This window comes from Scyliorhinus torazame, chromosome 16, assembly GCF_047496885.1.
Source record: "Scyliorhinus torazame isolate Kashiwa2021f chromosome 16, sScyTor2.1, whole genome shotgun sequence".
Classification (NCBI taxonomy): Eukaryota; Metazoa; Chordata; class Chondrichthyes; order Carcharhiniformes; family Scyliorhinidae; genus Scyliorhinus; species Scyliorhinus torazame.
The window spans coordinates 178950824-178978481 of NC_092722.1; the positions used below are offsets into that span (position 1 = coordinate 178950824).

Here is a 27658-nt window from a genome sequence, read left to right on the forward strand (position 1 = left end):
GGGTACGTCTGGGAGCACAGTGGTCGGAGCCTTGGTCCGGGTCGGGGTAGGGGATCCGGGCGCAGGGCAAATAGCTGGGGCTGGGGGTAGCGGTGCCGGCGTGGCGGGGTGTGTAGAGGGGGGGGGCGCTAGGGGGCGTGCGCGGTCAGTGTCCACCGACGCAGGGGAGCTGCGAGGGAAGGGGCGTCTGTAGTGGGGGAACCAACGGGTGCCAGATCCCGGAGGGAAACCGTATCTTGCCTGCCGTCAGGGTACTCGACGTAGGCGTAACTGGGGTTCGCGTGTAGTAATCGGACCTTCTCGACCATTTTATGGCTCCTCGCGTGCCTCCGGAGAAGAACAGGCCTTGGAGCCGTCAGCCAAGGTGGAAGCGAGACCTCGGAGGTGGACTTCCTGGTGAAGACAAACAATCGGTTTTGAGGGATCTCATTCGTGGCCGTGCAGAGGAGCGACCTAATGGCGTGCAGGACGTCGGGTGGTACCTCCTACCAGCGGGTGGTTGGGAGACTTCTCGACCGTAGAGCCAGAAGGACAGCCTTCCACACTGTCGCGTTCTCCCTCTCCACCTGCCCGTTTCCTCGCGGGTTATAACTGGTCGTTCAGCTCGAGGCGATGCCTTTGCTGAGCAGATACGGACGCGGTTCATCGCTCATGAACGATGTACCCCGGTCGCTGTGTATATAAACGGGGAAACCAAACAGGGTGAAGATGCTGTGCAGTGCTTTTATCACGGTAGGCGGATTTGAGATCGACCATGGAAAATACCCGATATTGAGCGATCCGATTGACCATTTCTGCTATGAGAGGAAGGGGGTACGCATCGAGCTGCATGAAGCGGTTTATGGTCTGGCTATAATCCACGACCATTCGTTTCTTTTCCCCGGACCGGACGACCACCACTTGTGCTCTCCAAGAGCTATTGCTAGCCTCGATGACCCCCTCTTCCAGTAAACGTTGGACCTCTGACTCGATGAAAGCCATGTCTTGGGCACTGTACCACCGGCTCCTGGTGGCGACTGGCTTACAGCCGGGAGTGAGCGAATAGAGAGGGGGGTGTGACTTTCAGTGACGCAAGGCTGCATACCGTGAGGGGGGGCAAGGGTCCGCCGAACTTCAGTGTCAGGCTTCGGTGGCCGCACTGGAGATCCAGTCCGAGCAGCAGGGGGGGCGCAGAGGTGAGGGAGGATATACAGTTTGAAACGGGTGTATTCGGTGCCCTGGATCGAGAGATCCGCGATACAGTACCCCTTGATTTGTACCGAGTGGGACCCGGATGCGAGGGCTATGGTTTGGGACGCGGGATAGGTGCGCAAGTTGCAGCGTCTTACCATCTCAGGATGAATAAAGCTCTCCGTGCTCCCGGAGTCGAAAAGGCATGGAGTGGCGCGCCCGTTGACCTGGACCTTCATCATCGAGTTTTGCAGATGTTTTGGCCACGTTTGGTCGAAGGTAGTCGCTCCCAGTTGCGGGTAGTCTGAGTCCTCAGCCGAGTCAGATTCGTAAAATGGCCGCCGCCGTCGGTCACATGTGTAGGGTCAAGAAGATGGCCACTGACAAGATGGCCACCCCATGTTTCGCACGAGGCGGATGACGCGTCAGAAGGGGGCGTGTCGGGTCGATGCGCAGCCGCATTGCGAGGCCTGCGGGCCTGTGAGCCTAATTTTCGGGCCTGCTGTTCTTTGTGTTTCTGGCCTTTGGGCCTGGCCAGGCAGACCCTCGCAAAATGCCCCTTTTTCCAGCAGTCGCTGCAGGCTGGGCAGCGTGGGCATGGATGCTGGCTCTGCCCACAGAAGTAGCATGGTGTGCCCCCGGTCTGGGCGGGTCGCCGCGCGGCGCAGGCCCGTAACGTGGCCAAGCCTGAGGAAATCTGAGGGGGGTCCGCGGGGTACGTGCCCAAATTTTGTCTGGTCACTTCCAGCGAGGAGGCGTTAGAGTGTCCTAGAGGTCTTTTGCCCAGTTTTCGAGTAGCCGCTGCCGGATGTAGGTCGAGCGGATGCCGGACACGAAAGCGTCCCTGATGTGCAGGTTCATATGGGTTTCCCCTGTCACATCCTGATGGTCACAGTCCCTGGCGAGTGCGGTGAGGTTTTCTACAAATTTGTCTCGTGATTCCCCCGATCGCTACCGACAGGTAGAGAGCAGATGCCGGGCATGTACCTCGTTGATGGGTTTGACAAACCGCTTGCGTAGTAACTCGACCGCCTCCTCGTAGGTAGTCGCCTTTTCGAGCATGGCGGAGATTCTGTGACTCACCCGGGCGTGGAGTAAGCGCAGCTTGCGTGGTCCCAGGATGGGAGTCTCTGAGGAGTCTAGGTAGGACTCGAAACTTCGGAGCCAGTATTTAAAAATTTATTTTGCCTCCGGTGTCCGTGCTTCCAGATTGAGCTTCTCTGGTTTTAGGCCTGCATCCATCCTGATGTAGTTTAGCTTATTAAATTGTTGTACCCTCAATAATGACGCTTAGAGAGTAAATGGTAAAGAAGGCTTCTATAAGCTAAGAACCAGCCTGGTGCTGAGATGGGTGCTTACTGGGTGCCACCCACAAGGCAGCCCCATATATACGACTCCCAGGTGGGCGGAGCTGGAGGCGGAGTCCCCCAGGGTTCCAAGCCCGGTCTTAAACACGACATCACCTTACATGATGATAAGGGTACAGTAATACAGTAACCGTTCATCACAACCATGTGCCGGATTTGTGACAATTTTGTGCCAGTCTGGGTCCACTGCAGGTTGCCGTGAATTGTAAGGTGGCCTTGAAGTGGAGGGCGGCGATCACCTCTGCAGTCAGCGTGGGTGCTGGCGGCTTTGTGGATATGGGCAGGCGGCTCAACGCATCGTTGTGTGGAATTTTTGTGCCCGGGCAGTGCTCCAGGGTGTATTCATTGGCTGTTAGCAGTAAAGACTACCGTTGAATCCGGGCTGACGCAGTTGGCGGGATCACTTGGTCCTCTTTGAACAATCCCAGCTGGGGCTTGTGGTTCATATATCGTAAATATATGCCTGTAAACATGCTGGTGAAACGTCCGCACTGCGAATATGACGGGCAAGCTTTCTTTCTCGAACTGTGCGTAATTGCGCTCGGCATCTGCGAACATGTGGGTTGAGAAAGCTATTGGCCTCCCCGATCCGTTGGGCATCCGGTGTGCCAAGACGACTCTGACGCCAGGTGTCGCACGTTAGGAGCAAAGGTTTCAACGGGTCGAAATAGGTCAGCAGTTTGTCGGGATGAGAGGCACCCGCTTGATCTCCTAGAAAACCTTCTGGTGTCGGGGGTCCCATCGCTGTCCTTTTTCCAAAAGCTGGTGGAGTGGGTTGAGCAATGCGGCCATCCAGGGTATGAACTTCCCCTAGCAATTGACCAGCCCGGGGAAAGAGCGGAGCTCCATCAGGATGGATGGGGTCCTGCCGGATTGCTCGCACCTTGTCTTCTACTGGCTGGGGGCCCTGGCTGTCCACCCGGTAACCCAAACAAGGCTAGAACTCGGTTTATTTACTACTTACAATACAATAATTACTCTACCCCTCTTCCCGCAGGGTCACCCTCTCCGACCTGCTCCCAGGTTGGTGTTTATAGCCTGTGGGGTTCCGCCAATCAGGGGTAGGCTCTGCCCCTGATCACCTGGGGAGCTCATACTCCAAGGTGTCGGAGGGGAACCGCAGACAATGTAGGGTTTGGCCCCTAAGGGGATCATAACATTTTGTAATCGATGTTAATCCTAAAACCTGTGTGTAATTGTTATGCAAAGGGGGGAGTATAAGAGTATTATAATTCAATACATTTTTTTTCTTTTTGTTAAAATTAGTTCGTTGTCCTTTGACTGTTCCTCCACGTTTTCTAAAAAAAAAAGCAATAAAAGTTGCGGTCCTTTGAGCCAGGGTTCCAATCTGGGATCTTTCCGTCCAGTTATTACATCAACTAGGGTCGTAACAGGCAGACGTTTCCCAAAATAGCTATTGGGTGGGATTTTCGGGTCTCTGCCAACCGTGTTTTCCGGCGTGACGCACCCCCCCCCTCAGCCGCCGGCAGTGGGATTCTCAGTTCCCGGAACCGGCCAATGGAATGTCCCGTTGTGGACACCCTATGCCGTTGGGAAACCCGGGGGGCGTGGGTTTGCTGCCGGCGGAGCGGAGGATCCCGCTGAAGGAGAATTCTGCTGATGTATTTTGTTTGGATTTCTTTATGTACTGAACATAAATATATTGTGTCATTTTGTTTCAATATGTGAACAAGAGGTAAGGGAATTATGTTGCGCCACATTTAAAAGCTAAAAAGGGAAACTTTAAGACTAATTGGGGGGCAAGACCTGAAGGCCAAATAGTGGTTGGACGAGTATGGAATGGCAGCAGGCTCCCTGGAAAGGGATCTGGCAGCAACGCCCAAGCGCCATAAGTTCTATTTTTTTGGCCAGCTGCCAGGTACCCTGGCATACAGAATTTTACATCAGCCCTCTTGATTTCATGTTCTGAGTTTATATAATGTAACTGAATCTTTACTTGTCGCAAATGTTTCCTTGCCATTACGCTTCACAGGGAAGTGAAATATCCGCTATTAGTGATCCTAATTAGAGCAATTTTAATGATCTGGCCTGACTGAACTAATACTGATGAGTAAAGAATTACTGATGGGCAGTTCATGCCTATGAGCGTGGGGAATCCAGTTCATACCCGAATGAATTGAACCAGGGGTTGTGACCTTTTAGTGGGGTGATGATGCCGTGCATTGGTGAAAGGTCGTCATAGAGGCACAGGCAGAACATTTGGGCACTTTTTAGCCCGACAAAATTCTCAAAATGGCAGTTTTGGTGATTCCACCATTGGTCACTTTGAGTATATAGCTTGCTGAGTGGAGCTTGCAACGCACAGGGGTCATGTATTTGAAGTTCAAAATTGTGTTTTGGTCCTATGTATGTTGTTGGGGGAACTACCGTCTATCCAACCACATTGGTTCTGTTCCTCAATGCAATAGACCAGATGTAGGCAGCTCTCTCAGCCATATATTGCGGCAGAAATGATACCGTTGGGTATTGTGATGAATGGTTACTGTACCCTTAACACCATGTAGGTGATGCCCCTTTAAGACCGGGTTTTGAACCTTGGGGGACTCCGCCTCTGGCTCCGCCCACCAGGGAGCCATATATAATGTGACGCCCTGTAGGCGGCACTCAGTAAGCAGACGTCTCTGTAGCTGGCTAGCTCTCTGCTTATTAAAGCCGTCATTTACCATTCCACACTCTCGTGTCGTTATTGAGCTACTACAGGTATCTTACATATACCAATCACAAGTATACATTTGTTACTAACAAAGGACTTCTATATAGTTACACCATCCAAACATCCACACCGGCAGATCTTGGCTTGTTATGGATGCTTTCTTGTGGCTTATCCACGTTCCTATTCTCTTGTCTCTTGCTCATTTTGTTGGTGCAGCCCATCTGCAGCTATGGAAACTTCACATCAGCTTCCCAGGGGAACTCTGCTGCACTTAATTCACAGAGGAACTACTGCAGTCAATGATTTTAATCCCCCCTTTTGACTCTTGGCTTTACCCAAATGGGCCAAATTAGCAGTTGACAGTTCCTATATGGAACAGTAGGCACGACAAACGGATGTCATACTCAATGTGCAACTTGATCAGTGTAAGTTGCTGTTTATGACCTAATTGCAAGGCACAACCTACAGTGCAATCAATCGTGTTATTGCATTCTAATTGGCCTAAATGAGTCAAGACTAATTCTTAATTGGCTTAAGAGGTGCGTGATTGGTCTAGTTGGTTTCTTGATTGATATAATTTGCTAGAGGCCCTTTTTTTCTGCAAAATCAAAAACTCTGGGATCCCAAAGTCCTCTGACTGGCCTTCTTAAGGTGTCAATGACTTCTTGGATCTTATTAAAATTTGTTTCTGTTACTTTTTGCTAAGATGAAAGAAGGTTTTGATATCTTGAACTCATTGTCTCAAAACTCCATTAGCCAATCGGTGGCTCTGTTTTGGACAGGTTATTTGAAAGTTGCTGTTACTTCTCTCTTTGCTTACTAGGAATGAGTTACTTTACTTTTGAGGGTAGTAAAGTTTCTTGAACATGATTGGTCTGCTAAACATAACACAGTACAGTCAACTAACAGATACTAAAATTTAAAAGAACTAAAGAGTTACAAAAGCTATTTACAGAACTTAATTCTATACTTACAAAATGCAGTATGAAATAAAGGGCGGGATTCTCCGGTGCCCCAGCCTCCTGTTTCTTGGCAGCATGTCGTTTGCTGGTGGCGGGATTCTATCTTCCCGCTGCTTGTCAATGGGATTTTCCATTGCAGTGACCCCACATTGCCTGAAATCCGCAGGCAGGGGTGTACTGCCGGAGGGAAAAGTGAATCGCAACAACTGGTGAATTCCAGCTATAGTGACTACTCCGAAACAAGTTAAACTGCACTAATTTGATGCACAAGTCGGAGGTGTTTTAATGTTTGTTGCATAAAGGATTTTGAATGCAGAGAACAGAACGATGATTTTGAATGATACTGAGATCAAACGTCTACCCTAGGGCCCACTTGTACCAACCATCTGACCTTTGCGTCACAACCTTCCTTGAATCAGGTTCAAAGGAGGAGAGGAAAATGTGCATCTCAGGTGCAGACTTCAGCCAGTTCCTTTGTGCCATCTCTATCTTTGTGAGAAAAGAATATCTAACCTCGCACATGTAGGTCGTCGTAAAGGGCAATAGCAAGAAAATGCTTGTTTTACTCAGCACTGGATACTCCTGGTTGATGCACCTCCAGAATGCTGGCAGCCTCATGGGCGTTTGGCGTGTTTTTAACGTGGTGTGTTTTTAATGTGGTATCACAGGTCAGGTACAGTTGGAGTCAGCTGCAAGTTAACAACTGACTTTGGCATCTCAATCTCAAAGGAATCTTTTAGCCGCCACTTCTCTTTCAAGATCTGAAACTTCTTCTCTCACTTGTCAGCATTTCCCTGCATATGACACATTGCATCCTTATTTGCATTGGCACAATTGACAAAACCATGCCTCAAGAAATCATCTTTAGTCTGCTTTGTTCTCAAGTTTAAGTTTCTTCTTGGCAGCTGTTGACCAGAGGCCCTAGAACCCTGCACAGAGATAACACTAGCACTGCTCTGTCCTGCCCTGGACTCTCCTGAGCAGCTCTCTCCAGCTGATTCTGTTGTGAGATTCTGTCCAGTTGGTACACTGTCTATTTGTGTCATTGGCCATCTCTTCTAAGGAAACAATCCATCTCCACAGACCTCTTACCTTGCTTGCCAGCAGCTGGAAAATGGAAGCAACTCTCCTCCACAATTCGGTGCCAAAAGCACGTACGTGGAGGCCGCTTGATGTTAAGTGTATGTGCAGGGCACGTGACCTGCTCACTGCTGCCGCCTCTGGCTGGAGTGCTGCACACAGCCTCATTTCTTTTCGTTTAAAAGGTGGCAGTGGCCGCCATTATTAATTTAAAAGCTGGTAGCAACCATTGGGCATTTCTGCAATCAGGACCACCGCGGGAACGGCACAACTGATGGTTTCGCGACCTTCCCGACACCCACCCACAACTCACCTGTGGGTCACGACCCGCGCTTTGAAAAACCCCGCTCTACTGCATTCATTCATTGTAACCCCTTCATACATCATAGGATGCTTTTATCTATTTCTGGCAGCAGCCTTGGACACTGATTCCCTAGTCCGCTTCACCCAGGTCACAGATCGATGGGAATAGTGAAATGTTCTTCACTTTGATCCTTCGGGCTGGCTGCTACTTAGCCTGGGCGTTAGTGGCCTAGTGGTATTATCACTGGACTAGTAATCCAGAGACTCAGGGTAATGCTCTGGGATCCTGGGTTCGAATCCCGTGGCAGATGGTAAAATTTGAATTCAATAAAAATCTGGAATTAAAAGCAAAATGATGACCATGAAACCTTTGCCAATTGTTGTAAAAGCCCACCTGGTTCACTTCAGGGAAGGAAATTAGCTGTCCTTACCTACATATGACTCCAGACCCACACAGCAATGTGATTGACTCTGAACATTCCCCCCCCCCCCCACCCTGAAATGACCTTTCAAGGTCAGTTCCAGGGCAATTAAGGCAAATGCTGGCCCAGCCAACAACACACACATCCCAGAAATGAATATAAAAAAAAGTCCTGCTTGAAAAATAGAAAGATCCAATGTGCCTTGTGGAAAAAGCAGGTTATGGAGAAGGAAAACCAATACCTATTCCAGAAATTGAATCATTCAATTTACCGTCGCCCTTTTTCAAACTAAAATGGTAATCTTGTTTCTGTCAATGCTCAGTTTCCTCTCTAACTCCAGATATTCCTCCTTCTTTTGATGTTTTCCATCAGTTCTGCAAAATTCTGTAAAAAAAAAAAAAAGCTGACAAAGCTTTGACAAAGGGTCATCTGGACTCGAAACGTGAGCTCTTTTCTCTCCCTCCAGATGCTGCTGGACCTGCTGAGATTTCCCAGCATTTTCTCTTTGGTTTCAGATTCCAGCATGCGCAGTAATTTGATTTTATCCAACTATTCTTAAGTTTTGTCTCCCGGATCGATTCTCCTGATTGCCCACTCGGGCCTTCAACACGTTGTAAGCCTTCATCAACATTGTTGCCTCTGCCTCCAGAGACACGATCTGGTCACTGTGATCCGAGACCACCTTCACCACCTCTCGAATCATCGCACCCTGTGACTCCATTTCCTTCTCCACCCTTTCTAATGCTCCGCGCGAAGAGGTGCTGTTGCCACCTCAATCGCCCTGGATCAGGTCATCCTGCAACTCCTGCCAGTGCTTCTTAAATTCCCCAGTAATAAACTTCATTAACTGCTCCAAAGCCAATGGGAAGGGTGACGACGACACGGCAAACTCCGCCAAACTTTCCTTCGCTGTGGCTCGAGGGTCCTCCAACTCTTGAGCGGTGGCGTTATTGGTTTTAAGCCTGGTATTATAACCTGCTGACATCCCACATTGGAGGAGAAACCAACAAGCTTCAAATGCTTTGTTCTGTTTCCCACCTTGTGTGTGACCAAACAGCTCATGGCCGTCAGTTTTCAGGCAGTTTTAAAATTCATTCCTGGGATATGGGTATCACTGGTAAGACCAGCATTTATTACACATTCCTTGCTCTGGAACTGTTACAATTTATGTGGTTAAGTATGTTGAAACAATCCCTGACCTTAACCACAGCTGCATTTTAAAAAAATGTGTCATAGGAATGAACCAGTTGGGAGAAACAGCAAATTATTCCACGAACAGTTTGGTATAGAGAACGAATGTTATGATATTTATGTTGGGTGTGAATTCTGTACAAAAACTTGTGTGTATATAATATATATATATTTAGCTTCACTATCGCCACAAGCTGGTTTTGCATTAGCGTCAGGAGGTGTTTTAAGTCTTAAGCAATTACCAGCAAAATGTGTACCAATATTAATCTGCTGAATATGGTAATTCTGGCTGTAATAAGGTACATTTTAAAAAAAAGAACATTGATGGAGCAGATTTTTGAGTGAGGCTAAATCTGACTATTAACCTTTTTCATTATTTATTCTGCACATTTAGGAAATTTAGTCCATTTATACCAACAGCAGGTGCTGTGTTACCCAGTTTTTTGTCATTTTGTTACTATTTGATGTTCACTATCTTTTTTTAAAAATCTATTGTAATTGCAAAAATTTTCATTGTTGCAAAATAAATCCACACTAAACAACAAGTACATAAAGGTACAATACATGAATAACACAATCAAAAATATCGATCATCATACAACTGAAAAGACAAATAAACTGCTCCCCTCCCCCCCCCCCCCGCCCCCGCTAACAACTGATGGTGACTAACTCTCTGAAAAAAGATATGAATGGCTCCCATCCTGAGTAGAACCCTTTTACCGACCCTCCAATGGTGTACCTGACCATCTCTAGATATAGGAACTCCATTAGTGGGGGGTGGGGGGGGGGGGAGACACGGTAGCACTGTGGTTAGCACAGTTGCTTCACAGCTCCCGCCTTGGGTCACTGTCTGTGCGGAGTCTGCACGTTCTCCCCGTGTCTGCGCGGGTTTCCTCCGGGTGCTCCGTTTTCCTCCCACAGTCCAAAGACGTGCGGGTTAGGTGGATAGGGCATGATAAATTGCTGTTAGTGTCCAAAAACGGTTGGGTGGGATTACTGGGTTAGGGGGATAGCATGATGGTGTGGGCTTAAGTAGGGAGTTCCAAGGGCCGGTGCTGATTCGATGGGCCAAATGGCCTCCTTCTGCAGTGTAAATTCTATGATTAGATCACCCAACTAGGCCAATGCATTGGGCGGAGTAGGAGATCTCCACCCCAGCAGAACTTGCCTCCATGCTATCAACAAGGTAAAGGCGAGGACATCCGCCTTTACGCCCGTCAGCAGCATCGGGGAGCCTGAAATCCCAAAAATGGCCACCAGCGGCTAAGGCTCCAGCTTGATATCATGTACCCCTGACGTGGTGTTGAAGAAGGAGACCTTTTTCTTGGACCGTTTAACCCTCTTACATTCCAAGTGACCAGCTGAATTGGGTGTTTTCCACCACCATACCCCCCCCCCCCAATACACACACACCCGAATCAGCCACCATACACCCCCCCCCCCACATTCACACACACCCGAATCAGCCATTTCCGGCAAGGGAGAAAATCCCAACAATTACTGAGAAAGTTCGGGCGTCGAGCCGACCTAAGATGGCCGCCAAACTCTCCATCAAGACCAAAACAAAGAACAAGTCAGAAATCTCCCCCTGACCCCACTTCCCCACAAGAACAAGAAAATAGAAACTGGTACAAGAAACCCCAACAAGTCCCCATAACCACATGCCCTCCCCCATAATGCCAAGAGACCCCATCCAAAGCCCTCAGCCCATGCTTCCTAGCAAAAGCATTAGCCTCCTCCGGTGCACCAAAATAATAGTCTTTGAGTCATAAGTCATTTGGAGGCGTGCAGTGTATCCCACTCTGAACCAAACTCCATTCTTATAATAATAATCTTTATTATTGTCACAAGTAGGCTTACACTGCAATGTAGTTACTGTGAAAAGCCCCTAGTCGCCACACTCCAGCGCCTGTTGGGGTACACTGACAGAGAATTCAGAATGTCCAGTATAATGTGGCCTTGGCTTTGGTAAGTGCCGCCCACCTTTTAGCCAGTTCTACTCCCACATCCTGATAGAGTCTGATGGCGTGGCCCTCCTATTTATAGTCTCGATGATCCTTTGCCCAGCTTAGAACTCGTTCCTTCTTCTGGGAGCTATGGAACCTGACAATGATTGCTGGTGTTGGCTTGCCAGAACAGGGCTTCTGGTGGAGTGACTGGTAAGCTCCAGTCACTCCCCTTCCAACTCAGGAGGGGACGTCGAGCCACCGTCCCCCACCATCTTCCCACAGTTCTTCGAAATTTTTGTTTGATGAGGTGGGGGACACTTGCGAGCGGTGTGGGAGAGGTCCTGCCAACTCTGTACATGTGTTCTGGTCCTGTCCGAAGTTGGAGAAATTTTAGGGACTTACTGGAGCAGCCGATGGGAGCGGGGACAGACGTTCTAGCCTTTGCCTCGCTGATTGCTCGCTGGTGGGTCATGTTGGGGTGGAGGTCAGCCTCTCCGCCCGGTGCCTCAGTATGGCTTGGGGCCTGATGGAGTTCCTGTCTTTGGAGAAGGTTACGTTTATCTTGAGGGGAGCATTGAGGGGAGGAGGGGGGTGTTTGGGGAGGGGTAAGGATGGGGGGGTGGGGCTATTCTTTGAGTTATTGGGGTGTTGGTTGTTGTTTTACATTGTTTTGTTTAATGCATCAAATGTTAAAAACCGAATAAAAATATTTTTAAAAAATGTCTTTGAAATGCAATCAGTTAGATTTGGGCCCTCCACTCCCGGAGGTTTTGACTCCTGGAGCAATTCTCCAGATCATCCACCTTGACATGCAGAGTTTTATTATCACTGGCCAACATTGCCATCTCAGCCTCATAGGAGACAATCTGATCGCTCTGCTTCGAGAGAGCTGCCGCCACACCCTACAACGATGCACTATGCTGCTTTACCGTCTTGTCCGTCTATGCCAGCACCGATCGAATGGAAGCAAGGGACAGTTCCTGTCGAGTTATGGAGATCCTGAGAGACAGCCTACCACTGGTTCTTAAAATTCTGCTGCCAAGATGCCTGTATGCATCTCGGCCATCAGTAGAGTGACCTGAATCGCGGCAGCGGCCTCCGCTATTGTCTCAGCAGAAAAGCCTCACGAGGTTTCCAAATCCGTCAGCGACTCTTTACTTGCTGGCTTCTTTGTCCTGGACCTTCAGGGCATTTCTCTTATCCGGGAACCTTATCCCAACGAATTATTCAAGTTTAAAGCCAAACATCCCAAACAAACTGGGCGAAAAGGGCTAACAATAAAGTACCCAGGCGGGAGCCCGCTTGTGTGCGACCACTCCCTACATGCCACCACTTGAAGTTTCAATGTTTGCTATCTTAATATTCAGCATAAAACCTAGGCCTTTGTGATTAACGTGAATGGATTTGGAAAGATTACCGTCGCTCTGACTGATACCAGAGTTTAAATCATCAACCTGCAAAAATACCACATTCCTGGAAATGACTGGAATTGTGTGTGTGCGTGTGCGCGTGTGCGCGTGCGCGTGTGCGTGTGCGTGTGCGATGTCCCCTCGTGCTAGCCATTTCCATCCGCGGGAGAAGGCTCTCACTGTCCACCCTATCTAGCCCCCTGATCATTTTGTATGCCTCCATCAGCCTCTCCTCATAAGATTTTCCCTCCATACCAGGCAACATCCTGGTAAATCTCCTCTGCACCCGCTCCAAAGCTTCCACGTCCTTCCGATAATGCGGTGACCAGAACTGTATCAACCTGGGTGGCAACTTTCAGGGATCTATGTACATGGACACCTAGATCCCTCTGCTCATCCACACTTCCAAGAACTTTACCATTAGCCAAATATTCCGCATTCCTGTTATTCCTTCCAAAGTGAATCACCTCACACTTCTCTACATTAAACTCCATTTGCCACCTCTCAGCCCAGCTCTGCAGCTTATCTATGTCCCTATGTAACCTGCTACATCCTTCTGCACTGTCGACAACACCACCGACTTTAGTGTCATCTGCAAATTTACTCACCCACCCTTCTGCGCCCTCCTCTAGGTCATTGATAAAAATGACAAACAGCAACGGCCCCAGAACAGATCCTTGTGGTACGCCACTTGTAACTGAACTCCATTCTGAACATTTCCCATCAACCACCACCCTGTCTTCTTTCAGCTAGCCAATTTCTGATCCACATCTATAAATCACCCTCAATCCCCAGCCTCCGTATTTTCTGCAATAGCCTACCGTGGGGAACCTTAGTAATCTGGGGCGTCATTCTCCGACCCCCCGCCGGGTCAGAGAATGGCCGTTGGCCGCCGTGAATCCCGCCCCCGCCGAAGTCTCCGCTCCCGGAGATTGGGCGGGGGCGGGAATCCGGCCGCGCCGGTTGGCGGGACCCCCCGCTGGATTCTCCGGCCCGGATGGGCCGAAGTCCCGCCCAGGAATTGCCTGTCCCGCCGACGTAAATCAAACCTGGTATTTACCGGCGGGACCAGGCGGCGTGGGCGGGCTCCGGGGTCCTGGGGGGGGGCGCGGGGCGATCTGACCCCGGGGGTGCCCCCACGGTGGCCTGGCCCTCGATCGGGGCCCACCGATCCGCGGGCGGGCCTGTGCCGTGGGGGCACTCTTTCCCTTCCGCCTCCGCTACGGCCTCCACCATGGCGGAGGCGGAAGAGACTCTCCCCACTGCGCATGCGCGGGAAACTGACAGCGGCCGCTGACGCTCCCGCGCATGCACTGGGAAACTGACAGCGGCCGCTGACACTCCCGCGCATGCGCCGCATTTCCGCGCCAGCTGGCGGGGCAACAAACGCCATTTCCGCCAGCTGGCGGGGCGGAAATCCCTCCGGCCAAAGATGCGGAGACTTCTGCACCTTTTTGCTGGCGCGATGCCCGTCTGATTGGCGCCGGCTTTGGCGCCAGTCGGCGGGCATCCCGCCGTTGGGGGAGAATTTCGCCCCTGACCTCAGGAGTTGTGTTTTCTTCTGAAACAAGCAGCATCAGTAAAGATGTTCAGGACATATCTACAATGTATGATGCAGCAGGCACACACACAAATTCTGGGAAAGGTTGACAAGATTGTTAAGGCCTTAACAAGATTTGTTAGTTATATCTCATAAAAAGTAGTGCAGCTTCGTATTGGGACAAAGTAGCGAACATTCTGTTCAGGGCTAAGGTGGCAGCAACAGGAGTCGGCAAGCATTACACACAAAGGAGGATTTGGGGTCAGGTTAAAATATTTAAAAATCAGAATCTTGACACAAACTTGTCCCTAACCCACCCTTTTCAGGTTTTAATGGAGACAAGACACGAATGCGGTTGGTTTGCGTGACCAAATTGTTCCAAGGAGATGCGTAGCTCTTTAAATATTGTAATGAAGTTGTGAGACTCATTGTAATATTTAATGTTTTGAAGTTAACTGTGGATGAACAGGTTTCTGATGGTGAGCCTTACTTCAGTGGTAGGGAAATTACTGGAGAGAATTCTTCGAGACAGGATCTACTCCCATTTGGAAGCAAATGGACGTATTAGTGAGAGGCAGCACGGTTTTGTGAAGGGGAGGTCTTGTCTCAATAACTTGATAGAGTTTTTCGAGGAGGTCACTAAGATGATTGATGCAGGTAGGGCAGTAGATGTTGTCTATATGGACTTCAGTAAGGCCTTTGACAAGGTCCCTCATGGTAGACTAGTACAAAAGGTGAAGTCACACGGGATCAGGGGTGAACAGGCAAGGTGCATACAGAACTGGCTAGGCCATAGAAGGCAGAGGGTAGCAATCGAGGGATGCTTTTCTAATTGGAGGGCTGTGACCAGTGGTGTTCCACAGGGATCAGTGCTGGGACCTTTGCTCTTTGTAGTATATATAAATGATTTGGAGGAAAATGTAACTGGTCTGATTAGTAAGTTTGCAGACGACACAAAGGTTGGTGGAATTGCGGATAGCGATGAGGACTGTCTGAGGATACAGCAGGATTTAGATTGTCTGGAGACTTGGGCGGAGAGATGGCAGATGGAGTTTAATCCGGACAAATGTGAGGTAATGCATTTTGGAAGGTCTAATGCAGGTAGGGAATATACAGTGAATGGTAGAACCCTCAAGAGTATTGAAAGTCAAAGAGATCTAGGAGTACAGGTCCACAGGTCATTGAAAGGGGCAACACAGGTGGAGAAGGTAGTCAAGAAGGCATACGGCATGCTTGCCTTCATTGGCCGGGGCATTGAGTATAAGAATTGGCAAGTCATGTTGCAGCTGTATAGAACCTTAGTTAGGCCACACTTGGAGTATAGTGTTCAATTCTGGTCGCCACACTACCAGAAGGATGTGGAGGCTTTAGTGAGGGTGCAGAAGAGATTTACCAGAATGTTGCCTGGTATGGAGGGCATAAGCTATGAGGAGCGATTGAATAAACTCGGTTTGTTCTCACTGGAACGAAGGAGGTTGAGGGGCGACCTGATAGAGGTATACAAAATTATGAGGGGCATAGACAGAGTGGATAGTCAGAGGCTTTTCCCCTTGGTAGAGGGGTCAATTACTAGGGGGCATAGGTTTAAGGTGAGAGGGGCAAGGTTTAGAGTAGATGTACGAGGCAAGTTTTTTACGCAGAGGGTAGTGGGTGCCTGGAACTCACTACCGGAGGAGGTGGTGGAAGCAGGGACGATAGGGACATTTAAGGGGCATCTTGACAAATATATGAATAGGATGGGAATAGAAGGATACGGACCCAGGAAGTGTAGAAGATTGTAGTTTAGTCGGGCAGTATGGTCGGCACGGGCTTGGAGGGCCGAAGGGCCTGTTCCTGTGCTGTACATTTCTTTGTTCTTTGTTTTGTTTGTTCTTTGATGAATGTACTTTCTTGAGCTTCAGTAAACCAGCAACTACACCAGGCGAGGACTGTCTGATCCTAAGGTTAAGTGCCTTTCTACTTACCTGCTGGATTCAGCTTGCCGACCTGGCAACTGTTAGTTGTATCAATTGAAGTAAAGTACATAGGTGGAGGGGCATTGATTGGATGCTTCCTTGAGTACATATAAAGAAATATTTATTGACATAGAATCTTTTGTCCTCCCCGTAGTGAGTTTTGTGACGGGACTATTTAATCAGACATGAGAATGGTGGGTGGGAACTCTGCCTCTATCCCAAACAAGTCTGTAGTAAGAATGCATGTGTGTGGCCTTCTTTCGCTGCTACCAATTGAGGTCCTTGAGTGGGTAACTAATCCCCACTTAAGAGCTTCACCCCATTGCCGCTGGCATTAACCCTGGGTTAATTAAGACTGGGTCTGGCTTCTTCCTTGATCGATTGGTCAGGACTAAAGCAGCATCCTCCTGTATTCAGACTTATCCTGGGTGTATTGCAGCGTCCATATTGGCTGGTTAAGTTTTCGTAAGGGTGTTCCTTTTTCTTTACTGTGGCCCTGATTTAATGCTGCCCTCCCAGTGGGTTTGATGGTGGGGGCATATTAAATGCAATGGGCACCTTACCCGTCTGCCTTTTCCATGCCATAATTTTACCAGTAGGGTGTCCATCTGCCTTGGGGCCAATTGAGGCCAGAGTGGGAAATTGATGCTTGCTTGAGGTTCTCATCCAGCCACTGGGATTTAACCAGTGGCACGAGAGGTCCATGCCATGTGTCTAGCCTGGCACATTCTTTCTGCATGCACAGGTAGAGGGCCAGGTTGTGGGTTCTTCCTTAACAGGTCTCCCCTGGACCTAATGTCCCCTGGTGTAACCTCCTCAGGGTTCCCTCCCCCACCTGCCTTTCTACCCTGGTGCCAATCCCTCCCTGCATCCCTTCTTTGCCTAGACCCCGGCGAGACTCGCTTGACATTCCAGGGGCGGCACCACCACACGCCAACTCTTGACCTTGCTGCAGTACTGGCAGTAAACACTGCTTCCGCGGAGTGGCACTGCTTGACAGCTGATTTCTGCAGGGCAGCTGTCCGATGTTCCCCTGTTGGCCTTGACGTTTTAGACGGGAAATAGCGACTATGGTGCCCTGATAATTCTAGCCCCATGTCCCTGTCATTTGTTCATCTCCACAGACCTCTATTTCTTCTAACCTATCGTAATGTACCACCCTTGATGTAGGAGAAAAAATAGAGATGAGGGTGGACAAGGAGTTTTCAGGAGTTAGCAAAGGATTGAGAAGAGTCTCTGCGATGAACTCTGATAAGACAGCATTAGTATTCTTGTGATGTCACTGGACCAAACACTATGCTTTCTGAGAAATATTACCCCTTGTAACATCATTATTATTCATAAATGCTGCTGATATATAATTCCAGCTTGCACATCTGTCTGTACTGGAAATGTTCTCTATCCTCAATGTATAGATTCTATGAACTCAGTAGAACCCACCAGATGTGGTTCTATTTAATCTTCAGCCAAGGGAATCAAACCCAGCCTTTGGAATTTTATTTACACTCTAGTTTTAGTATTCAAAAAAAATGATTCCTACTTGTCGCATCCATTTCTTACTGATTTCAAAGGTTCTATGTAGGCTGAGTTAATTTGAGAAATAAATAAATGTTTATCTATTTGGGGAAAGAATTGAAGACTATAAAGGCTAAATCAAAGTATATAGAATTCCATGGTTCAAGTCTTGTCAAGGTTTTTATTTTGAAGTTTATTCTGTGGGTTTCAGAGATGGCACACTTTTTTTGAAAAAAAGTCAGAACTGAAAAATAATTAGACGATTAATCATAATATTAATTTTGACTTGTTTCTAATTTAATTTTTTTTCTTTTTTTGATTGCTGCAATACCACTGATGCTTAAAGTTCACGATGTGCAAATCTGCAGGCTGTGAAGGCTTCAGAGGGAGAGTATATTCGAGCCAAAGCAGTGTTTAATGGTACGGTGACAGGAACAATTGCTCTGGTAAGGCACTGTTTGTTTTTTTCAATTACTTTTTCCTGCACAATTAAAGATAAGATGGTTCCCCCCCCATATTGCTTCAGCAACTTTGTGGAATCAAGGACAGGTGCAATATCTTTGTGATTCATTCTATAATGTACATTGGGTTGCTCCTGTGGAAACATACACTCAATTCAAAATTCCAATTCCCATAGCTTTCAGTAAAATGTCCAAAAAAACAGAGATGGGTTTCTCTGGATCCCAGCTGCGTGTCTCTTGGCAGTGGGAAGCGGCGCGCCGTTTTCTGGTGGAGGGATCCTGTTGCTGTCAATGGGAATTCCCGGGAAACCCGCAGGCGGGAGTGCGCTGTCGGTGGGATCAGAGAATCGTGCCGTCAGGAAATGGCGGGAGAATTCCAGCCCAGATGTTCATTCTGAATAAACATGTGGCAGGATGCTCTGTTCCAGAGTCTAAGGGCGGGATTCTCCGATCAGCGACACCAAAATCGCGTTCGGCGATCGGCTGGAGAATCCATTTTTACGCCGGAATAATCGGGGGCGGTGCCGTTTTTCCGATGCTCCACCCCCTCAGAAACAGCGTACTCGATGGGTCGAGCCCCCCTTGGCGTGGGGCGCGTGTCCTCTCACTTTTCGGGGACCGCGCGGTGGCGGCTGCGGATGGTGTCCAACGCCACCACAGTTGGGGGGGGGGGAGAAGAGCCAATCTGCTGGCAGGGGGGACTGGTGGGGGGCTGGCCCGGAGTTGATGAGGAGAGTTACGGGGGCGTTTATTGACGGGCCGGGTCCGGGCACGGCCGGTGCCATGTTATACGGCACGGGTGCTGCAGGCCGCCACTGTGTACATGCGCGGCTACGGACCCGGCCATTCTGCATCTGTATCGGCAGGTCATATGTGACTTGGCGGAGCATCAATGCACCAGGCGGAGGAGCATTAATGCGGCGGGGGGGGGACTTTTTGGTGGTAAGACCAGACAGATCCTGCGGACAATTCCAGCCTCGGGTCACCATTTTGAATGGGCGTCCCGATCCCAGCGTCCACAGCAGGCGCTGCCCCTATCGCAAATGTTAATCTCCTCCCGCTGACAAGGGGAGAACCCCCAACCCCTGTTTAAACTCTGCTGTCTGACAGCTGATGAGCAGATCAGATAGTTCAGCAAAGAACCAACCCTGGAACACTTTCCCTTTCCTCACATCCGCTTCCTCAGCCCATATGCTTTTGAAAATGCTAAGTGTTTTCTGAGGTTAGAAAAGAGGAAGTGGAACCACTTAGCTGCTTTGAAGGGGCCGGCAGCTGTAAATAATTTTTAAAAAAAATAATTTTTATTAAAGGTTTTCATAAAATATCAATAACAAAATGAGAAAAAAAAGAACCCAACAGGGTTAAGTACAAAACACAATCTAAAAAAGCAACCCCCCCATACCCCTCCCCCCCTGTACGTAAATAATAAATTAACATTAACACCCCGACTTAACACAACAGGTGTATACACCCCCTCAGGCCCTTCAGTGTAAATAACATAAACAATAATAAAGTAACCCCCCCCCCCCCCGAGCTGCTGCTGCCATTGACCAATGCCTATCGTTCTGCCAGAAAGTCTAAGAACGGTTGCCACCGCCTAAAGAACCCTTGTACCGACCCTCTCAAGGCGAATTTCACCCTCTCCAATTTAATGAACCCTGAGCACCTAACGCACCTGTCCTCACCCCCCAAAAAATGGCTCATCCTTGTCCCGGTCATGTGTGCCCTGTGCAGCACTTTAAACTGTATGAGGCTGAGCCTCGCGCACGATGAGGAAGAGTTCACCCTCCCCAGGGCATCTGCCCACGTCCCTTCCTCAATTTCCTCTCCCAACTCCTCCTCCCACTTACCTTTCAACTCCACCACCGAGGCCTCCTCCTCCTCCTGCATCACCTGGTAAGTTTCTGAGATCTTCCCCCCCCCGCCCCCCCCCCCCCCCCCCCCCCCCCCCGAGATCACCCTGTCCTGTACTGTGTGTGGCAGTAGCCGCGGGAATTCCACCACCTGCCGTCTGGCAAACACCCTTACCTGTAAATACCTGAAGGTGTTCCCCGGGGGGAGCCCGTACTTCTCCTCCAGCTCACCCAGGCTCGCGAACTTCCCGTCCACAAACAGGTCCCCCAACTTTCGTATCCCTGCCCTGTGCCACCCTGAAAACCCTCCACCTGTTCTTCCTGGGGCGAACCGGTGGTTCCACTGTATTGGGGTCCACGCCGAGGCCCCAACTTCCCCCCCTATGCCGTCTCCACTGCCCCCAAATTTTGAGGGCAGCCACCACCACCGGGCTCGTGGTATACCTCCTTGGAGGGAGCGGCAGCGGCGCCATTGCCAGCGTCCTCAGACTCGTACCCACACAAGACGCCGTCTCCAGCCTCTTCCATGCAGCCCCCTCCCCCTCCATCACCCACTTGCACACCACCGTCGCATTGGCGGCCCAGTAGTACCCACAGAGGTTGGGCAGTGCCAGTCCCCCCCTATCTCCACTTCACTCCAGGAACACCCTTCTCACCCTCTGAGTCCTTCGCGCCCACACAAACCCCATTATACTCCTGTTAACCCGCCTGAAAAAAGCCTTCGGGATAAACACGGGGAGGCAATGGAACAGGAACAAAATCCTTGGGAGCACCGTCATTTTGATTGACTGCACCCTACCGCCAAGGACAGCGGCAACGCGTCCCACCTCTTGAACTCCTCCTCCATTTGCTCCACCAGCCTTGTAAAGTTAAGCCTATGCAGGGCCCCCCAGCTCCTGGCCACCTGTACCCCCAAATACCTGAAGCTCCTCTCCGCCCTTTTTAGTGGGAGCTCGCCAATCCCTCTCTCCTGGTCCCCTGGATGAACTACGAACAGCTCGCTCTTCCCCATATTGAGCTTGTACCCCGAAAAGTCCCCAAATTCCCTAAGAATCCTCATTACCTCCGGCATTCCTCCCACCGGGTCCACCACATACAGCAGTAGGTCGTCCGCATAGAGCGACACCCTATGTTCCTCCCCACCCCGCACCAACCCCCTCCAGTTCATTGACTCCCTCAGTGCCATAGCCAGGGGTTCAATCGCCAGTGCGAAGAACAGGGGGGACAGGGGACACCCCTGTCTCGTCCCTCGGTGCAACCAAAATTACTCGGACCTCCTCCGGTTTGTGGCCACTCTCGCCCTCGGGACCTCATACAACAGCCTAACCCACCTGACAAACCCCTCCCCAAACCCGAACCTCTTCAGCACCTCCCACAAGTACCCCCACTCTACCCTATCGAAGGCTTTCTCAGCGTCCATCGCCACCACTATCTCCGCCTTCCCCTCCCTCGCCGGCATCATGATAACGTTCAAAAGCTTCCGCACATTCGCGTTCAACTGTTTCCCCTTCACAAACCCCGTCTGGTCTTCATGGATGATCTGCGGCACACAATCCTCAATCCTCATGGCTAAGACCTTCGACAGCACCTTGGCATCTACATTTAGCAAGGAACTCGGTCTGTAAGACCCACTTTGCAGGGGATCCTTGTCCCGCTTCAGGATCAAGGAGATCAGTGCCCGGGACATCGTGGGGGACAAAGCCCCCCCCCTCCCTTGCCTCATTAAAGGTCCTGACTAACAGCGGGCCCAACAGGTCCATATATTTTTTATAGAATTCGACCGGGAAACCATCCGACCCCGGTGCCTTCCCCGCCTGCATGCTTCCTATCCGTTTGATCAGCTCCTCCAGCGCAATCGGGGCCCCCAATCCCGCCACCAGTCCCTCTTCCACCTTTGGAAACCTCAATTGGTCCAGGAAGCGGCCCATCCCTCCCTCCTCCCGTGGGGGCTCGGATCGGTACAATTCCTCGTAAAAGTCCCTGAAGACCCCATTGATGCCAACTCCACTCCGCACCACACTCCCTCCCCTGTCCTTACCTCCCCCGATCTCCCTAGCTGCGTCCCGCGTCCGAAGCTGATGCGCCAGCATCCGGCTTGCCTTTTTCCCATACTCGTAGATCGCCCCCTGGGCCTTCCTCCACTGCACCTCCGCCTTCCTGGTGGTCACCAGGTCGAATTCGGCCTGGAGGCTACGCCTCTTCCTCAACAATCCTTCCTCAGGCTCCTCCGCATACCTCCTGTCTACCCTCACCATCTCCCCCACCAGCCCCTCCCTCTCCCCCCGCTCCCTCCGCTCCTTGTGGGCCCTAATGGAGATCAGCTCTCCTCTCACCACCGCCTTCAGTGCCTCCCATACCATCCCCACTCGGACCTCCCCGTTGTCGTTGATCTCCAAGTACCTCTCTATACTTCCTCGGACCCGCTCGCTCACCTCCTCGTCTGCCAACAGCCCCACCTCCAAGCGCCACAGTGAGCGCTGGTCCCTCTCCTCCCCCACCTCCAAGTCCACCCAATACGGGGCATGGTCCGAAATGGCTATTGCTGAATACTCAGTATCCTCTACTCTCGCTATCAGCGCCCTACTCAAAACGAAAAAGTCGATTCGGGAATAAGCCTTATGGACGTGTGAGAAGAATGAAAATTCCCTAGCCCCCGGCCTTGCAAATCTCCAAGGGTCCACCCCTCCCATCTGGTCCATAAGCCCCCTCAGCACTCTAGCCGCCGCCGGCTTCCTACCTGTCCTAGACCTGGAGTGATCCAGTGCTGGATCCAGCCCCGTGTTAAAGTCTCCCCCCATTATCAGGCCCCCCACTTCCAAGTCTGGGATCCGACCCAACATATGCCGCATAAAACCCGCATCGTCCCAGTTCGGGGCATACACATTGACCAGTACCACCCTCTCTCCCTGCAACTTACCACTTACCATTATGTACCTACCGCCATTATCTGCCACAATGCTCAACGCCTCGAATGACACCTTCTTTCCCACCAAGATCACCACCCCTCGATTCTTGGCATCCAGCCCCGAGTGAAACACCTGACCTACCCACTCTTTCCTCAATCTTACCTGGTCTGCCACCTTCAGGTGTGTCGCCTGGAGCATAACCACATCCGCCTTGCCCCACCCCCTCCAGTCTTCAGCACGGGTAAAAGCTCGCGCTTTCCACCTACCAGGCCCCGCCACCTCTGACGCAGCTCCTTTTACAGGTCCGGTCCCCTCACCCCCGACTCGGGCCTCCCCCTTCCCCACGGGGCCCCATCTCACCGCCGTCCACCCCCCTGTTCCGTTTACCTACCCCCCTCCAAGAGCCCCCCCCCGACCAACCCAACCAAAACAGTGCCCAACCCGCCCCATCCACCCTCATTGACCCGAAAGAGAAAAACACAGAGAAAAAGAAACCCGGAGGAATGAGAAAAAGAAACCCGGAGCAATAGCAGCTGTAAATCATAACAAGAATGTTTGTAATCATTGTGGTTAGGATCAATGAAAGGACTTCAGATGTATTCAAGCGGGAAGGGAAAGATAAAATAACCGCCTGATATCTGTGCTTAAACCATTAAGCTGTGTGATCAAAGGCAAGTTAAAGACCGTGAAATTGAATGAAGGCTTAGCATTTCAAGGGTATTTCAAATTTTTTGAAGTGTATGAGCTTTCTAGTAAGGTTCTGAAACTTCAAAAAGCAGCAGTTCCAAAAGAATAGTGTTGAGGAAGCAGATGTGAGGAAATGAATAGTGTTCCGGGCTTGATTCTTTATTGAACTGTCTGACCTACTCATCAGCTGTCAGGCAGAGCTGTTCAGAGTGAGAAGGCCACTTCAGAGTTAAAACAGGTCAGACCAGGATGAAGACCTTGAACAGAGGGCTGCCTGAGATCACCATGCCAAGAGTGAACTTCCAGTTGCCCAGGGCTGGAAGGAACAGTCCAGACACAGGACCCCAACCCCAGGGGAGGGCCCTGGAGTCAACATCTTACTCACACCCCAAGCCCACCAGCCCAAGATGCTTGGGGGCTCCTCACTCTGAAGCCTGGCAACAGCAGAGGGGCAGATCAGCAGTGGGCCCACACCCTTGACCCCACAAAGTGTCCATCACACCAGGATAGGGAGTCACTGCCAGGGTGTCAGTGCCAGGGGGCAGTACAGCATTGGCCGTGCTAGGGGGGCAGGGACTAAAGGAAGGATCTGGGCAGGGGGGAGGGGGGGGGGGTTGGCCATAGTGGGGGGGGGGGGGCGGATGCTGAGGGGGTGCTGAAGGAGTCAGGGGGGGCGGGGATTTGGCCATAGCGGGGGGGGGGGGATGCTGAGGGGGTGCTGAAGGAGTCAGATGGGGGTTCAGGTCACCATCATGCGTGTCTGGTGTAGGGGATCGCCCAATCATTATTTCTGTGGTGGGGGGGGAAGGATGCCCCTCCTTGATGAGGGGTTGGGGATACTCTCTTTGCCAGCGGTGGTGGTGGTGGGGGGAGTGTGTGGGGGGGGGGGGGGGGGGGGGGGGCGGCGGTGGTGGCCTGTTCCTTGACGCTGGGATCGCAGCGCCTGTGCAAAGTGGTGGCCCAACCTCAGTAAGTGCAGGGACATTGGCATGTTTGGCGCTATGCATATTTTGGTACACTCAAGCCATGAAAATTCCACCCCATCAACGCTGCTTGCATTCCGATTCTCCGCCGGCGGGAGAACTTAGTCTCCAGAATGGTGAATCCCCTTAGAATGCTAGCTTTTGGTCAGAATCCAGCTGATTAGAAATTTGTACAGGTGCCTGGGATAGGCGAACACTGCAGCAGGCATCGTTCTTGACGTTAAGAAAGTTGAGCCTGAAAAAGTGAGCTTCCTTGGCCTCAATCACACTCGCATTGACACACTTGGATTTGTGAATACACCTGCCATACAGGTCTCCTGAATAGCCAGGGGTCCCAGCTTGGAGTCCCCAGCCAAGAAAGCTGGCACAAATGGTGATTTTTGGCACCCTTATAAAGGAGATCAGTTGGGTTGCTTTTTAAAAATGACTTTGGCGAATGGTACTTGCTGTGGAGTAGGCAGCCTTCCAGCAATTCTTCTCTGTGTCAACATTGCTCACCAACCTGCCCCTGGAAATCACACAAACGATGGAGCAGCACTAAGGATTTTCAGTACATTACTGTAGCCTTGGTACTAGTTGGTCACCAATCGGCCTTATTTCATTCGGAACTCTTTACTCTTCTTAGCACATGTGGACTATCTGTCAAGGAGAGTGATTTATTTTTAATTTCAAGCAAGTCATTATAATTCCTTCATTGGTCAGGTTGAACTGGGTGACGTGAGCATAAATGTGGAAACTGGTGTTGTGCAGAAGTGTTCTCGGTTCTTCAATGAATACCAGCGGATTTTAACATCCATCAAAACATCCGATGTAAAAGTGCTGGGTGGAGTCATTTGCGTTCATTTCTTAAACCTCATTGCTTAGATTTGTCATCTTGGATTTGTCAAATCTGCCCTGCCAATAGAGTTATCTACTGTCTAAAGACAGTCTCCTTACTCTTTCTTCTGAATATTATTGGATTAATATCACAGTAATTAGTGTAGGTTGCTGAATGCAGGAGGAAGATCACCCCCCTTAAACTGAGCTCATGCAAATATCTGCTGCCCCTATCCAATGTCTCTGGTCCAGAAACACCTCGATATTTAAAATGTTCAGTTTTGCCCCTTCCCATCTCTGCAACTTCGTTCAGTCCCACTACCCTCTATTCACCTTCAGTTCTGGCCTCTTACACTATTGACCATTGACGATCATGCATTCAGCTGCCTCAGCTCTAATCGCTGGACTTCCTCCCTAAACCTAAGAGAGGTTGAATGTCTTGTTAAGAGGAAAAAGGAGACTTATGTAAGGCTGAGGAAACAAGGTTCAGACAGGGCATTGGAGGGATACAAGATAGCCAGGAGGGAACTGAAGAAAGGGATTAGGAGAGCTAAGAGAGGGCATGAACAATCTTTGGCGGGTAGGATCAAGGAAAACCCCAAGGCCTTTTACACATATGTGAGAAATATGAGAATGACTAGAGCGAGGGTAGGTCCGATCAAGGACAGTAGCGGGAGATTGTGTATTGAGTCTGAAGAGATAGGAGAGGTCTTGAATGAGTACTTTTCTTCTGTATTTACAAATGAGAGGGGCGATATTGTTGGAGAGGACAGTGTGAAACAGATTGGTAAGCTCGAGGAAATACTTGTTAGGAAGGAAGATGTGTTGGGCATTTTGAAAAACTTGAGGATAGACAAGAGCCCCGGGCCTGACGGGATATATCCAAGGATTCTATGGGAAGCAAGAGATGAAATTGCAGAGCCGTTGGCAATTATCTTTTCGTCCTCACTGTCAACAGGGGTGGTACCAGGGGATTGGAGAGTGGCGAATGTCGTGCCCCTGTTCAAAAAAGGAACTAGGGATAACCCTGGGAATTACAGGCCAGTTAGTCTTACTTCGGTGGTAGGCAAAGTAATGGAAAGGGTACTGAAGGATAGGATTTCTGAGCATCTGGAAAGACACTGCTTGATTAGGGATAGTCAGCACGGATTTGTGAGGGGTAGGTCTTGCCTTACAAATCTTATTGAATTCTTTGAGGAGGTGACCAAGCATGTGGATGAAGGTAAAGCAGTGGATGTAGTGTACATGGATTTTAGTAAGGCATTTGATAAAGTTCCCCATGGTAGGCTTCTGCACAAAGTAAGGAGGCATGGGATAGTGGGAAATTTGGCCAGTTGGATAACGAACTGGCTAACCGATAGAAGTCAGAGAGTGGTGGTGGATGGCAAATATTCAGCCTGGATCCCAGTTACCAGTGGTGTACCGCAGGGATCAGTTCTGGGTCCTCTGCTGTTTGTGATTTTCATTAATGACTTGGATGAGGGAGTTGAAGGGTGGGTCAGTAAATTTGCAGACGATACGAAGATTGGTGGAGTTGTGGATAGTAAGGAGGGCTGTTGTCGGCTGCAAAGAGACATAGATAGGATGCAGAGCTGGGCTGAGAAGTGGCAGATGGAGTTTAACCCTGAAAAGTGTGAGGTTGTCCATTTTGGAAGGACAAATATGAATGCGGAATACAGGGTTAACGGTAGAGTTCTTGGCATTGTGGAGGAGCAGAGAGACCTTGGGGTCTATGTTCATACATCTTTGAAAGTTGCCACTCAAGTGGATAGAGCTGTGAAGAAGGCCTATGGTGTGCTCGCGTTCATTAACAGAGGGATTGAATTTAAGAGCCGTGAGGTGATGATGCAGCTGTACAAAACTTTGGTAAGGCCACATTTGGAGTACTGTGTACAGTTCTGGTCGCCTCATTTTAGGAAGGATGTGGAAGCTCTGGAAAAGGTGCAAAGAAGATTTACCAGGATGTTGCCTGGAATGGAGAGTAGGTCTTACGAGGAAAGGTTGAGGGTGCTAGGCCTTTTCTCATTAGAACGGAGAAGGATGAGGGGCGACTTGATCGAGGTTTATAAGATGATCAGGGGAATAGATAGAGTAGACAGTCAGAGACTTTTTCCCCAGGTGGAACACACCATTACAAGGGGACATAAATTTAAGGTGAAAGGTGGAAGATATAGGAGGGATATCAGAGGTAGGTTCTTTACCCAGAGAGTAGTGGGGGCATGGAATGCACTGCCTGTGGAAGTAGTTGAGTCGGAAACATTAGGGACCTTCAAGCAGCTGTTGGATAGGTACATGGATTACGGGAAAATGATATAGTGTAGATTTATTTGTTCTTAAGGGCAGCACGGTAGCATTGTGGATAGCACAATTGCTTCACAGATCCATGGTCCCAGGTTCGATTCCGGCTTGGGTCAT

The 27658-nt window shown here is 50.0% G+C and overlaps 1 protein-coding gene across 1 annotated transcript in view; it reads left to right on the forward strand.

The window, feature by feature from the left end:
• The window catches only part of cusr (Copper-only SOD repeat protein), a 204076-nt gene that overhangs the window by 14243 nt on the left and 162175 nt on the right, over positions 1-27658 (forward strand). The window contains exon 3 of the mRNA XM_072479539.1: positions 17884-17983. Coding sequence (XP_072335640.1) covers positions 17884-17983 — 100 coding nt within the window. The remainder of the gene's footprint in view (positions 1-17883; positions 17984-27658) is intronic.